We start from the raw sequence: 13783 nt of genomic DNA on the forward strand, positions 1-13783 counted from the left end.
GGTTGTATTTTTAAAACAGTGTAAAATGTTGTAATACATGTACATAGTACCACCTTTAACAGATATTTGCTTACCAAAGGACAGATAAATTTTTTCATATATTTCTCTTGTGAGAGAGTACCCAATATTTACAAAGAAGTTTAGGAACCAGAGGAACAGAATTCTGGTCAAATATATGCAACTCATGAAAGCAGTATCTTGTGTTTTTAAACCTGGAGTATTAAAAACAAAGCAGTCTGGAAATCCAAATCAAAATTGCACAAGCTTAATTTTACTCACCTTTCCTTTTTTAATAAATGTATTGATACTGTCTGAAAGATCTGCACAGTTTTTAACGCTTTTTGGTATTTCAATGAGTTCCTTGCCAATGACCTCTCCCTTGTGATACCCCATCATCTGTTCAAAGGCTGGATTAACATACTGTCAAACAAGAAGAGCACACTTTTAAAAGACAGTTACTTGCACATAACTGTCTAAGTATTTCAGGATATACATCCAAAGCCATAACCACACAGCCCTACAGTTTGGTGTTTGTCACGTAAAAATACTATGCAAATGGAGAAACATTTAATTTACATGAGGAGTTGAACACAGAATGGGATATACAAACTGTTATTAGAAAGCACAAAAACCCCTTACTGAACAGGTTATCTAGTGCTGCTATGGATTTCTTTGCTGTTTTACTATAAGTAATATTACTTCACTGGAAATGGTCATCTAAATAAAGGTACAAAAAGAAAAGTCTTAAAAATTCAGCAAGTGTCAACATGCAGCATCCAGAATTACTGCAGCAACAAAATTAAAATACAGAATTGGAAGAGAAACTACTGAGAAAAGATCTCTTTGGGGTTCCTGTCTTCAAATTCTACAAAATGATTAACTTTTTTTTTTCTCCATACCTGAACAACATGATCTTCACTGGTTATTTCTATGGCTTCCTGACAATGGTCTAATGCTGTAAACACTGCATTACATGCCCTGAAATTAGTAAATGATTCACGTTAGTTTTACTGTTAGAATATTTTGCTTACCATAAATGCATTATTACACTGTACTTATCAGTAGATGAATCACAAACCAGAATGTCATTATGATTAAACCAAGTACCCATCTCCCTTATAACTTTTTGAAGCAATTCATCTTCAGACATTCCTGTTGTTCACGTGTTTTTCTGCAGTTCACAGTGTAACTTGTGTTCTGCAGTGCTCATGAGTACTGCATCAACTTAATAGTATGTTGCTTTTTCTAGACATGCTCTAGACAGCAGGAACTAACAATTAGCTGTAAAAATAGCAAATGGCTGTTACATTACAATAGAAAGTTTTGTGATCATTAAAGATAGGGAACCAAAAAAATCACCACAGCACAGACACATATAAAGTTACTGAAAAAAGATCTCTGCTGTCAAAGAAGTTTTAATGCAACATAGTAAGAGGAAACAATTTAAGCCATGTCAAAATCCTAGTCAGAAAAACATCACTTTTCTTGCCTCCAAGTAATAATTCAGAAATTTGATCTCCATACATCCTGATCTTAATTAAGGGCAGAATTAAGCTCTACTTCCCCTTTTTTTCAGGACTATCATCTAACATAGGAGAAACAAAAATCTTGCCCTTTTGCTACAGCATTCAAATTGCTTATAATTCACACAGAATGGGATTAACATTGATGTAGGCTCCTAGCATAAGAAAGGAAGCTATGGATATATAGCATATACAAAAAGAGACAACTCAGATATACCTGCTTCGATAGATGCCAGTACTTTATCTTTGATGTGGACTAAACACAAACAAATTATCTGCTATGTACTTCTTGCTGCAGGTAGCATAAAGTGCATCATGCATAAACATCCTTGTTATTACCTAAAAGGAACATCTTGCTCACAGACTGCATAGTGGGGTTTGAATTAATACTGATGACCAGTGAATCATTAACAGAGAAGTATTCTGCCTCTTTATTAAGAAATATAGGATATTGCCAGCTTTGCTTATCATGGAAGTAACACAGAAACAAACAGAAAACAAAAAAACTATAAACAAAGACATACTCGTGCAGTTGTGTGGATGAAGATTTGTAGGAAGAAGTGTTGTGTACAGAATACAACAGTAGTATTTCAGTTCATACAATAAAAGGAGCTCTCAGTATAGTTTTACTAAGGATGCTCTAGCAGTCCAAGCCAGCTCCATGGTGTGATTTTGTGCTGTATGAAACAATTAATTTACCTCAGTGATAGATACTCATCTGGTATACCAACAGCTAACAACAGTCATTAAGCAAACTTCCTGCAAGGAAACACAGCAATGTTTGCACTATTAAAGCCCTATTTTTATAATTTGATCTGGCAACCAAGCCATCAAAATTAAAAGTTGAAATGGGCCATGCTGTTTTTGATTAATGCATCTCCTACAGATGCCCAACCAAGCTGCCTAACAGAAGAAGCAGAAAAGCTATGATAAGAAGCAGTTTCTGCGTGGAATAGGAGACACTTTGGTCCACTGAAATGACCTTAAATACCGCTTTCTTGGGCTGGTCCTACATTCTCACAGAGTTTCTCTTGTATGTGAACACCTGAAATACCCTGTTTTTAGTCCTATTGATTAAATAATCTCTTTCCTTCCACATATACAAAGCTGTACTGAAGACCTATTGAGACAGCAAACAGATCAGAGACTAGGAACCCAGTGGGGTAAACATAAGGAGCAACACTTCTTCACCCCCATTTCATCAAACCACACAGATGAGAACAAATTGTAACCAAATAGCAACACTAGTTGTGTTATTTTTTTATGGAAAATTCATTTAGAGCCTCTGCCTAACTGGGCAAAAATAGAAAGAAATCCTCTTTTGCAAAATATCAGCTTCTCCAGGTTACAAGTATTCTTTTTCAGAAGGTTTATCTTTCAAAACGCTACTTATACCATTGTAGTACACTAGTATAAATGTTACTTGTTTATTGTCCTTATCAGTAGATGAAATGCTTCTGGGGACTGACACTGTTTCCTTCAAATTTTAAGGTTTTGTTTTGTTTTGTTTGGAGGAGTGCATTTTCAAATAAACTCATAGCAAAACATGGCAGCCAATAACAAATCATGTTCTCTGAATTTTAATTATCTGCATTTGTAATTAGTATCACTCATATAGAGATGTTCAAACTGTACTGGCATGCAGTTCTTGAAATGAATTATTCCATGTGTTTAAGCAGGAAGCTTTCAATGAGAAGAACATAAAGTTTATTAGAAAAATAAATAAATGAAAACAAAACGTACCACAAGACACCACTGATACGTTTGTCAACATTTTAAAGAAACAAAAGGATAATTTCAATTCTTGTATGTTTTGGTAAACAGTAAGTGATGGGAATGCCAAAAAGCTTCTACATACAGAATAAAAAGCAATGAATGCTGTAACACTTCTCAGCTAAGAAATTAAGGAGGCTATCTGCACAGACCTGATTTGTCTTAGGAGTCTGACTTTGGACATTGTCAGATAACAAAGTTCTGCAACTGGAATACTGGTTAAACTGGGAGTAATCTTGAAAACTAGATCTAACATCTTGAAAAAGTTTCCTTTCTCTCCATAGTATCCTTGTTATTACAAAATCTGGTTTATTGGACTTAAACATAAGCTACAGGTTTTGCATGTATGAATGACATCTTAATCTTATACATAAACTGGTGTTTCTCATCAATGACGACTTAATTCAGAAGTCACACATTTCACATTGTGTTTACTACTGAACCAAGTTGTGACCACCATAACATGTAATTAACTTCTAAAATTTCACTGTTGTTTTATTTTTCTGCTGAGCCTTGGAAAACACCTATTAAACATTGTGTAAGCCTGAATCCTATTTTTTTTTCCACAGATTTTACTATAGTCATATTTTGTATACACAAACATGTTCACTTGAACATTAAGTTTCTTTGATATTGGTTTGCAAACAGGATCATAGAAAAATCTACTGCTTAACCAGAAACACTGAATCTTGTAAACAAACAATAGTGTTTTATGTCAAAGGAACTGGAACTCATGAGATCTAGAGAACTACAATTTATTGGTATGACAGCTTCAAGGATTCCTTTTTCATAGAGCTGAATTGCAAAGATATTTACATGTAGATATAAGCACTTGTATTAAACATAAAATTAGTCATATTAAAGTGATAATGGAATGAAAGTCTTTAGTTTCTTCTTACCTTAGTGAAACATATAATTAGACAATTAGATATTTCTCACTAAGATAAAAATTTGTGATATTGGTCTGTCTAGTCTTGCACAGACAGGAAAGTAATAACTCTGGGGTATGAAGAGCCAGCTTAAGATGGTGCTCAGCTCAAACTGTCAGATATGACATCTCACACATCTGAGAGCAAGAATGATTTCCCGAAAATGTCCTGTCCTATACATTTGCAGCCCATAAATCTTACACAGGACAGAATTTGTGGAATGCTACCCTTGCAACTAAGTGAGCAGAAATTGTTCTGCAATATTTCTGCTAAAGTTTGTGACTGCGGTGATACCAGTAATGGTTGCTGTAACATTGCCAAATTCAATATATGTGCCTCAAGACATACGGACAGAAGCAAGTATCAGAATAAAGGACATGTACTGATTTTTGCATTAAGGAAAGTTGTAATTTAAACCACCAATGAATGAAGCACACCAATGAAGCTTTTTGAGGGTACCAGTTACTAAAGCACTTACATTTGTTACAAACTAACTGAACAGTAAAATAAGGCTATAGGAATTGGCTAACATACAGATACAAAGCATATACATACATATCTGGGAATGCACACCAAACAATTTATGTTTCCCACACTTTCTTACACTTCTACATACCGTAATTTGAACTGAGATCGCACTTCTCCACGTTCTATTTGAATCAGCTCATTGTAACAAGCAGTTATGCTGCTATTCTCCATGAAACGCTGGAAAACAAATCAACAGTGCATGAAATAGACTGGAAGCTTTTAAATCTGTTATTCCTGTTCCTGTTTCTAAAACTAACCTGACAAAGAGATCTGGCAACAGTCCAACAAAGGGCCACAAAAATGATTAAGGGACCAGAACCTCTTTCATTTGAGGAAAGGTTGAGAGAGGTGGGACTGTTCAGGTTAGAGAAGAGAAGACTCAGGGGAGATCTCTGCAAGGTATCTGAAGTGAGAATGCAAAGAGGACAGAAGCAGCCTCTGTACAGTGGTGCCCAGTGCCAGGACGAGAGGCAATGGGCACAAACTGGAACACAAGAGGTTTCTCCTGACACTAACTGTGAGTGTTAGGTTGTGAGTGTTAGGTTGATCATTGGACTTGATGATCTTAAGAGTCTTTTCCAATCTAAATAATTATATGATTCTACTAGGAAGCACTTCTTGACTGTGAGAATGACTGAGCACTGCCACAGAGATGCTGTGGAGTCTCCCTCCTTGGAGATCTTCAAAAGCCACCTGGACGTGGTCCTGGGCACCCTGTTCTGGGTGTCCCTGCTTGAGCAGGGAGTTGGACCAGACAGCCTCAAGAGGGCCCTGCCAGCCTCACCCATTCTGTGATCCTGTACAAATAAAAAACTTTAGTTGTACCTTTTCTGTTCAGGACTCATCTTTTCCATGGGAATGATTACTAGTCATTATGACAACATCACTAGTTAAACACAAAGCAAACATGAAAATATGCTAAAACCACAACTGTGAATTTTGTCACTTGGTGTTTGGTATTCAATTAGAAATAGATAATCTAAAAAAAAAACTCACAGTCTCAAACAAAACAGGTATAATTTGGATGTTTCCTTTTGAACAGCTATGTCTTAATTCAGAACAGAAAAGGAATACCTTAGAGATATAAAACTTTCATGCTAAAAAAAAAAAAGGAAAAAATGTAATGACATCTGGCATTTCATTTGTTTTTCTGCAAATATTGCATCCAAAACGCACAAGTTGTAGTAACTTTGATCCACAAGTAATCTCACCGAGTCACCACTTTTGAATTCAGAAGTGCAGAAAACTATATAAAGTAAGTAACATGCTGGCAGCAGCTAACAAGATTTTTATATACTTCATATGGAAAGAATGTCCTTTACTTGTTAGGCAAAGGCAGTAAGCTTAAAGGTATTGTGCTTGGTCAGGCTGAAATCAGAAACTTCATGTTCATCACAAAAGTACTAGTAGATTCTCTGACTTCAGTTAAAGTTTACTGCTCATCAGTAAGCTTCTGCTCTAAGGAGCTAAATCACTGCTTTATAAATACATGCACAGACTTTGTTTTTCACAGAAAATACTCTGTGATGTCATTAGTTCTCACAGTACAGCTGCATGCTGAGTCAAGAGCCAGCAGTCAAAACTGAAGAACAAAGAATGTTTTTGAGGAATCTGTGCTTCTCTCCTGTTTGAAAAATTGTGTTTTGGAGATCAACAGCTTAATCCCAAGTAGCCAGCAAAATGTAAAAATTAAATTTAAAAATAACTATTAACATTGGTCTATCTTGTCCCTATAATGTTAAGATATTAAAATATTCCTATAACTGTCACTTTGCTTATTAAGTGAATGTCTGGGAAACCCAAAGGCACAATATAAAGCTGGTAGAAGCTAGGGTTCAGATGAAGATGTGTTTTTTGCAAAACAAACTGCCTGCAAACTTTTCTTCTACAGCACTGAAGATTTAGATTTTCACTTTTAGAGTGCTGTTTTAAAGATTCAAATATACTTATAGGAAAATTAAAACAATAAAAATACAAATCTATCAATAACATACTATTTAAGCACTGATGGCTGCTGATTTTACAAGCTAAATTTCCTAGAACATATTAAAGGTCTTTTCAGTTTGAATTTTAACATATTGTCATTTACTGACAAAATTTAAAAGAAAATGAAGACATTATGTTGGTATGATTCAATGCCAAGGAACCAAGAATTGCAGCTTGTTTGAAGTGTTAAGCCTGCTCTTAACTGCTGCATATATTTTTCTGCAGGTGCATAGAATCTCTTTATTTAAGTTTATAATATTAATATATTATAAACGTGCTAGTTCACTCAAACCTGAGAAACCCGCTTGGACCTGAAAAAAAGCAGAAAACATTTCCTTTTTCTAATTTGTGCATATAAACAAGGCACTAGAAGAGGAAGATCTATTACCTCTCAAATACTAGAATGCTGACAGTAATACCTTCTTTTTAAAAAGTTTCTTATTTATACAGTACATTTTTATTTAACTAACATTTACTTTTAAATTACATTGACTTCATTTTAATCAGATTCCACTATCATCCCATACAGAACTTGATGCAAGCCACAAAATTAATCAGGAAATAAAAATGCATCATTCTTCTTGCTTAGCAAGAAGTACCAGGTTTAGTGTTAAAGATTTGCTTTGTTGCAAACCAACAAGTTTTAAGAGTAACAGGTCAACAGAATCAACATTTGTTTAGAAAAAGAACTAAAGTTCAAAATGCAAAACAATTTGCAGTTGAGCAACTGCAGAAATCAAGGCTTCCTCCTTTAGTGATTTAAGTCACTGTTTAAAATCAGTCAGGAAGTCAAACCACTTACTTAACTTAGTCCATCCTAAAGAGGCCATTTCTATTATATTCATGAGACTTAGGGGGAAAGATCAGCATAATGAAGGTAATGCATTAACAAGACCATTAATATGCAAACATGAAAGCTATTAATGATACTGGAAAAACATTCAGAAGACATGTAATAATTTACTTTCTTGAGAAAAAGGAAGAAAAAAAAACATGGCAAACTCAGCATGAAAAAAAAAAAAAAAGTCAAAAGATTCCTGAAATCTTTCTCTGGAAAGTGGTCATAAGATCTTTTAGTGATCCAGATGCGGATGGCAATCAATCTTCATTGATTTCATTAGAAGTAATGAAGTGATTATTCAAGCATACTTACGGCATATTATGTATATACACATAAACATAGAAAGATATTTCCATAACACACATACACAAAAAAGTTAACAGAACATTTTAAAGCAAAATAATCAGCTATTCACAGCATAAAAAAAACATTAGGGTTGATGCATTTGCAAGCATATCTCCTAAGTACATTAAAGGAGCCCTGGGAATCTTTAGATCCTAAACCTGCTGTAAAAATTCATTATTTTTTTTTTTTCTACAAAACTCTAGAAAAAAGTGACAGACTAATTGGCTGCATGATCATACACTTTATTAGTCAAGTTGGAGATGCATTTAGAAGACAGATACCACCAGACAGACCCATGTTTTGTTGAGAGAAGGGGTGGAGGAAGATGAGGAAATAACATGACAAACACCAATACAATGAATAGTGATAATGCAAAATAAAGCTTCCAGAAAAGATGGACTGTAAAAATAGCATTAGTGAAGAGAACAATATAATTTTAGCAGATATGATTTTACAAAAATCAGTTATCAATTTTATTATACTTCTGAGGAGAAGATCCCTGGAGGTAATGTTTCTCTACTTCGAGAAGGGGGTTATTATTATTATTATTCAATTTATATTTTTAAGTTTCATCTTGTTTTGTGAGTTTAGGCCCTAGAAATCTCTACCCAAGCAGAAAAATATCCTACAGCCTCCCCTCTGTGAAAACAGGATCTCTGACACCAGATATGTTTTAAAGGCTTGAGAATAATTTAAGTAGGGGATTATTATATGTTGCAAGCTCCCCGATATATGTGGGACAGCTAGAGGGAATGGTTAGAGACTGTACAGAATCTTCTCTCTTCACTTGCCAGAACAGCTGTCAGGTGCAAAAAGATCCAACAAACTTATTTTTTTTGAAGAAAGCATGACACTAAAACACACCTCAGTAGGACAGTGTCTCCCATGTCTGAACTCAATACTGCACTTGAAGTCATAATACAGCCCACTAAATACATTGTCCTGCATTTTTTGTAAAGAGAAAACAAGACTTTAGAAGCTAGAAGATGGTAAGCAACTGAAGCTATATTTACAGTGTTGCCTTCCTGCTCTCACCTACAAAGCTGTTCAACGAAAGAGAATGAAACAGTTCCCTTCTGCTTCCAGTACAGAACAACTTTTAATGCTCTCTTGAAAAGAGAGGGTTCAGGCCAACAAAACAACCCAATTCAAACCTCAATTAAATAAATAAATAAATAAATAAATAAATAAATAATCCTTTTTCACTTCAGCAGGTGCTCGACTACGCTGGTACTCCTTTTGGAAGAGGAATCCTAGCAGTCACAAAGACACAGAGATGTCCAGATGACAAGGCAGCATGTTGTTACATGCAGCATACATTAATCAGGGAGCCACATCGTTGTTTTTTCCAATGCACTCATAAACAAAACCCACCCACCATCTGCCCAGACCACATGGAATTAATCTCTTGACATTCCTGCTTATTCTGGAAGGACTAGCTAGATCACAGAGTCTCTTATTTCACATGCTTCTCCAAAACATTATTGAAAAGAAGAATACCCAATCAGCTGCCACTATTTTCTCATCAGTAAATCTGGAATAGAAGCAAACGTCTAGTTCACATGGAGGATTCATTTCAAGTTTGAGGAAAAAGAAGTGTCTGTAATTTACAAAGCATTTATAGGTACTACATTAAACATGTAATTTATCAAAGAAGACATACCCTATCAAAGCCTGCATTAAGTAGGGGAAGAACAGAAGTCTCTTCTTGATCAGCAGATCTATAAAATAAAACATGTTGGTCACTCAACGTGAAAGACCTAGATGGTATCAGTTTGACAGTTATTTAAACATAAGGTAGTAATAACAGTCTTATATAAAATACACATACAAAAGCATAATATAAAACATAATATAAAGCATAATATAAAAGCATAATATAAAGCATAATAAAACAGAAGTTGATCTTCTGAATATGTCAAAGATGACACAATCTTCTTTTGTAAATTTTTGCAGCTGTTTCTACAACCTGAAAACAATTCCTATAGCAAACTTGATAGGTATTCTACAGAACACCTGTCTCTTCACAGATGCAAAAAGGTGTTACAAAGAAAAAAAAAAAAAAAGCATGAAGACAATAAAAGACATGCTGTCATATCTTACAAGAAAGAATCTAAAATAGTGTTATTAAGTAAAATGTGAAATGAGCTGTAAAGCATTGTTCAGCAGCAAACTGAATCCATTTCCTAATCTTGGCAGGAATAGTTCCTCTTCTGCCACTCAATTTGCTAATACTTTAATTTAACTAGGAAATTAACAAAATTAGGATGGATTCAGCAGTGCATAGGAGTTTTAACAAAAATGGGAAAGCTCTCTTCTTCTAAGGTGTTTGATAAACCATGTAGTTAAATCAGGAAGAATTCTGCCTTGAATACATAGGGTGAGAATTATCCAATCAGGATTTTAGGACCACACTCTGCTGAGTTAAGTACAATGAAGTTAATGAAGTTTACTCCATTATGAAGTTCCCTAATAATCACAGTGTGTTACATGATCTAGTTATTCCTTTTAGAAAATAATACATTTTTTTTCTATTCTTTCATTTTAGAAACTAACACATAGGTGTCTATTTTTCCTTAGTATCCAAGCCATTACATTATGATCCCCTGAAGACAAGGTGATATATTTCTCTATATAATTGGAAGGTTATTTAATACTTATATAGGCCACATACATCACTTACCCATTTCAGGTAAAAATAACTAATAACCTTATTCCATAAGGCTTAATAATAATATACCTTCTCTTATTAGATAACTATTTTATGTAACGTTCTCATGGAGTAAAATAAAAATATTTCACAAAACAGAGTAAAACGTACATGCGTGGAACCACAGCAAGTATTACAGTGTGTTCTGATGGCTTTGTGGCACGAATAGACCTAAGAAAACAAAATTTTCTCAGTTACACCACATGCTTTCTCAATGTTACTCACAACACCTTTGCAGACAATATAAACACAAACCAGGACTGAAGGATGTTGCTGACTTTAGAAAATAGGATGTCACGCTGCCAAAACCTACCCACCTTCACTTCGACATTCCATTTCCATTTTGCTACCAGATTCTTCCTATGTTGTACTGCACAACATAATGCAGCTCAGAGGCAACAGCTCCAAAAGCATAGGGCAGGAACCACAACTCCTTATGTCTACCTAATACAGGTTTGCCCTGCTTACCTAGTTCATTTGCAGCAGATTGTCCTGAACACATGGGCTGAGAGACACAATGTCTATACAATGCATTTTCAGTACTCATTATCTAATTTAAACAAGAATCTTTTCCATCTTCTACCATATTTACCATTGTCTTTCTAGATATTGTAACATTTTTTTGAAAGGCTACAAAATGTAGCCTTTGGGCATGTAAAAAGAAAAGAAGGTATAGCAAATGTACATCTCTACAACAGACATTTATGAAATGCTGAGCAAACAAAATTTTACAACTTTCACCACTTACTGATGAACTGAAAAAAGCATGACCACCTGAAGATCACTCCACTTATCTTTCATTGGCAAAAGATAATTATTTTTCAAACATGTCATGCTTTTCTGAGTGAAGAGTCTTCATATTCATTTTTTGCCTTTTGGAAGTACTTCCATAAGCACAAGCATTTGAGCTTGTCATAAGGACTGGAACTGTTAGTTCATGAAGGACTAATACAGTATGGTGTATGGTACAAAATGCATGCTAATTTTCCATTTCCATGTGTGCCAGAGGAGTGATGTGAACTTCTGTAAAGAGCTCTTAGTGCAGCATACCTGACCTAGTGGGCAAACAATAGCATTACTTTGAAGTCCTGCAGCTTAAAACCTTGCTGCAGTACTAATGTACAAACTTATCTACTTATGTATGTACTTACTGATGTATGAAAAATTCCTGTTCCCAATGTCCAAATTTCCACTGTACTATTTTTTTTTTCCCAGGGGGAGGTTGGTTTTATAATTGTAAGGGTCAGTTTTGTACAATATGTTTTGAAGTTCAAAAAAAGCATAAGATCCTTTGGTTACCTGCATATATCTTCCCCATCGAAATATCTGGAGTTCCTGTGATCTATAACAATTATTTCTTGTTGCTTATCAAGGAAACATTCAAGTGCTGACTCGGGAGTCCGGGCAATACTGCACTTGTAACCAGCTCTGTCACAAGCCCACCAGAAACCATCGCTTTGGTTGTCTTCTTTTGCAAAGATCAGCAAAACCTGAGAAGTACAAAAAACAGCATAATCAATTTGAAAAAACACAAAATAGTTCCCTGCATGGTGCAAATCTTAACTAATACTTCTCTAAGAATGATTGAGTCTGCATTGAAAGTGGAAATATTGGACTACAGATTGTAAAACAACTGACACAGTAGGACAACTTTATTAATAAATGGCGCAATTATCAACAGAGCATTAACTGTGTAGGACTGATATTTACTGCTTTCGAGTAAGCTGTGATTGTTCTGGATGTAAATGTGTTAGGTGATGATAGGTTACCTTGCCGTGCTCCTTCTTTGAGCATCACAGCTTTAGGAACATTACTCCTATGTTAAGGTGGTTTTGTCATGCATGCTATCCAAGTAGCTGCCAGATGATGAGTCTCTTCTAACTCGTGTTCAAATTCCATCAGTACCCAGACTGGATGAGTAAATGTTCAAACACCACCACCACTCTCATATTTTTAATTACACATATTTTTAATTGTAAGGAGGAGCTTCCTGAAATGTATCAGCCTTAATTATCACTCTTCAGGGACAACCAATTAACATAATATGGTTTTACTCACTACCCCACCTTCAATGTACACCAAAATGGAGTTAAGCTGTATTCTTTCAAAACTGAAAAGAACAACAGGAATGGACAGGGCTGGGCTGCAGAAAAAATTATTCAAACATCACAGTTGATCACTAACCATGCCACCCTATGTGACAGATAAAGAAAAAGATTATTTTGATGCAAAAATGCTGTGAAAAGGAAAGGTCTCAAGAAGTCAAAAGTTCATCCACAGCTATTTGCATTGCACAGAAAAGCTGCAGCCTTGGAATAATTTATAATCTATGTTAATTTCACAAATCAGAAACATCCCTGACTTCACTGAAATAATCTGTCTGAGTAGAATATGGCAAATGTTGCCCAAAACGTCCATGAAAAAGGTTAATAACCTTTTATTTATGCTGTTCTGTGTATCTGTGATGTTACCATGTGAAATATAGTACCATTGGCCTAGAAGCTATACAAGGTGACCATAACTTTTCTTCTATCTTGAGCTGTCTACATTGTTCAATTCTAAACAGTAAACAGAGCCATTAATGTTACCGTGGCAGGACTACCACTCAAGTTTTCATTAAGCAGTGGTAGAAAATTATGTGCTTGGAACTTCCATAGGTATTAAGAAATACATCTGAAACTTTTAGTTTACTAGAAAGAGTATTCTTAATTGCATTCAATGATAAGCAGATTTGGGTTTCTGCCACTTGCCATCTAAGGTGACAGTTGTCACTCAATCTAATCCCTATCTTTTTCCAGCTATCGGAGTGTTCAAAAGCAGTTACATGGTTCTGCTGTAGACCTTTGCAGACACCTGGGCAAAATCTTTACCCTGATACAATCTTCTGTTTGTTTCCATCTATTGTTAGTTTTATTTTGTTCCTAGTTGGTACAATGAGGTCAGCAAACAGGTTTTTCATTGTGCTTTTTTTGATATCTTCTTCTCTCAGCATTCTCAGTTTGGAAATAAAGGACTACAAAATTCAGTCATTTACCAGACGTAAAATAAAGGAGCTTAACTGAACCACCTGATCCTCCATCAGCAGCTAAATATCAGTGTGTGAATCCTTCAGAGAATATTAACTTTAAAAAGTAACATTGATGAATTA

At 35.0% G+C, this 13783-nt stretch overlaps 1 protein-coding gene across 1 annotated transcript in view; it reads right to left on the reverse strand.

Annotated features, from left to right (window-relative positions):
* Window positions 1-13783, reverse strand: part of PDE8B (phosphodiesterase 8B) — an 87521-nt gene that overhangs the window by 26255 nt on the left and 47483 nt on the right. The window contains exons 3-8 of the mRNA XM_032205988.1: window positions 11935-12125; window positions 10747-10806; window positions 9589-9646; window positions 4842-4930; window positions 900-978; window positions 280-420 (exon numbers count right to left, since the gene is read on the reverse strand). Coding sequence (XP_032061879.1) covers window positions 280-420; window positions 900-978; window positions 4842-4930; window positions 9589-9646; window positions 10747-10806; window positions 11935-12125 — 618 coding nt within the window. The remainder of the gene's footprint in view (window positions 1-279; window positions 421-899; window positions 979-4841; window positions 4931-9588; window positions 9647-10746; window positions 10807-11934; window positions 12126-13783) is intronic.

The sequence above is a fragment of the Aythya fuligula genome, chromosome Z (assembly GCF_009819795.1).
Source record: "Aythya fuligula isolate bAytFul2 chromosome Z, bAytFul2.pri, whole genome shotgun sequence".
Lineage (NCBI taxonomy): Eukaryota > Metazoa > Chordata > Aves > Anseriformes > Anatidae > Aythya > Aythya fuligula.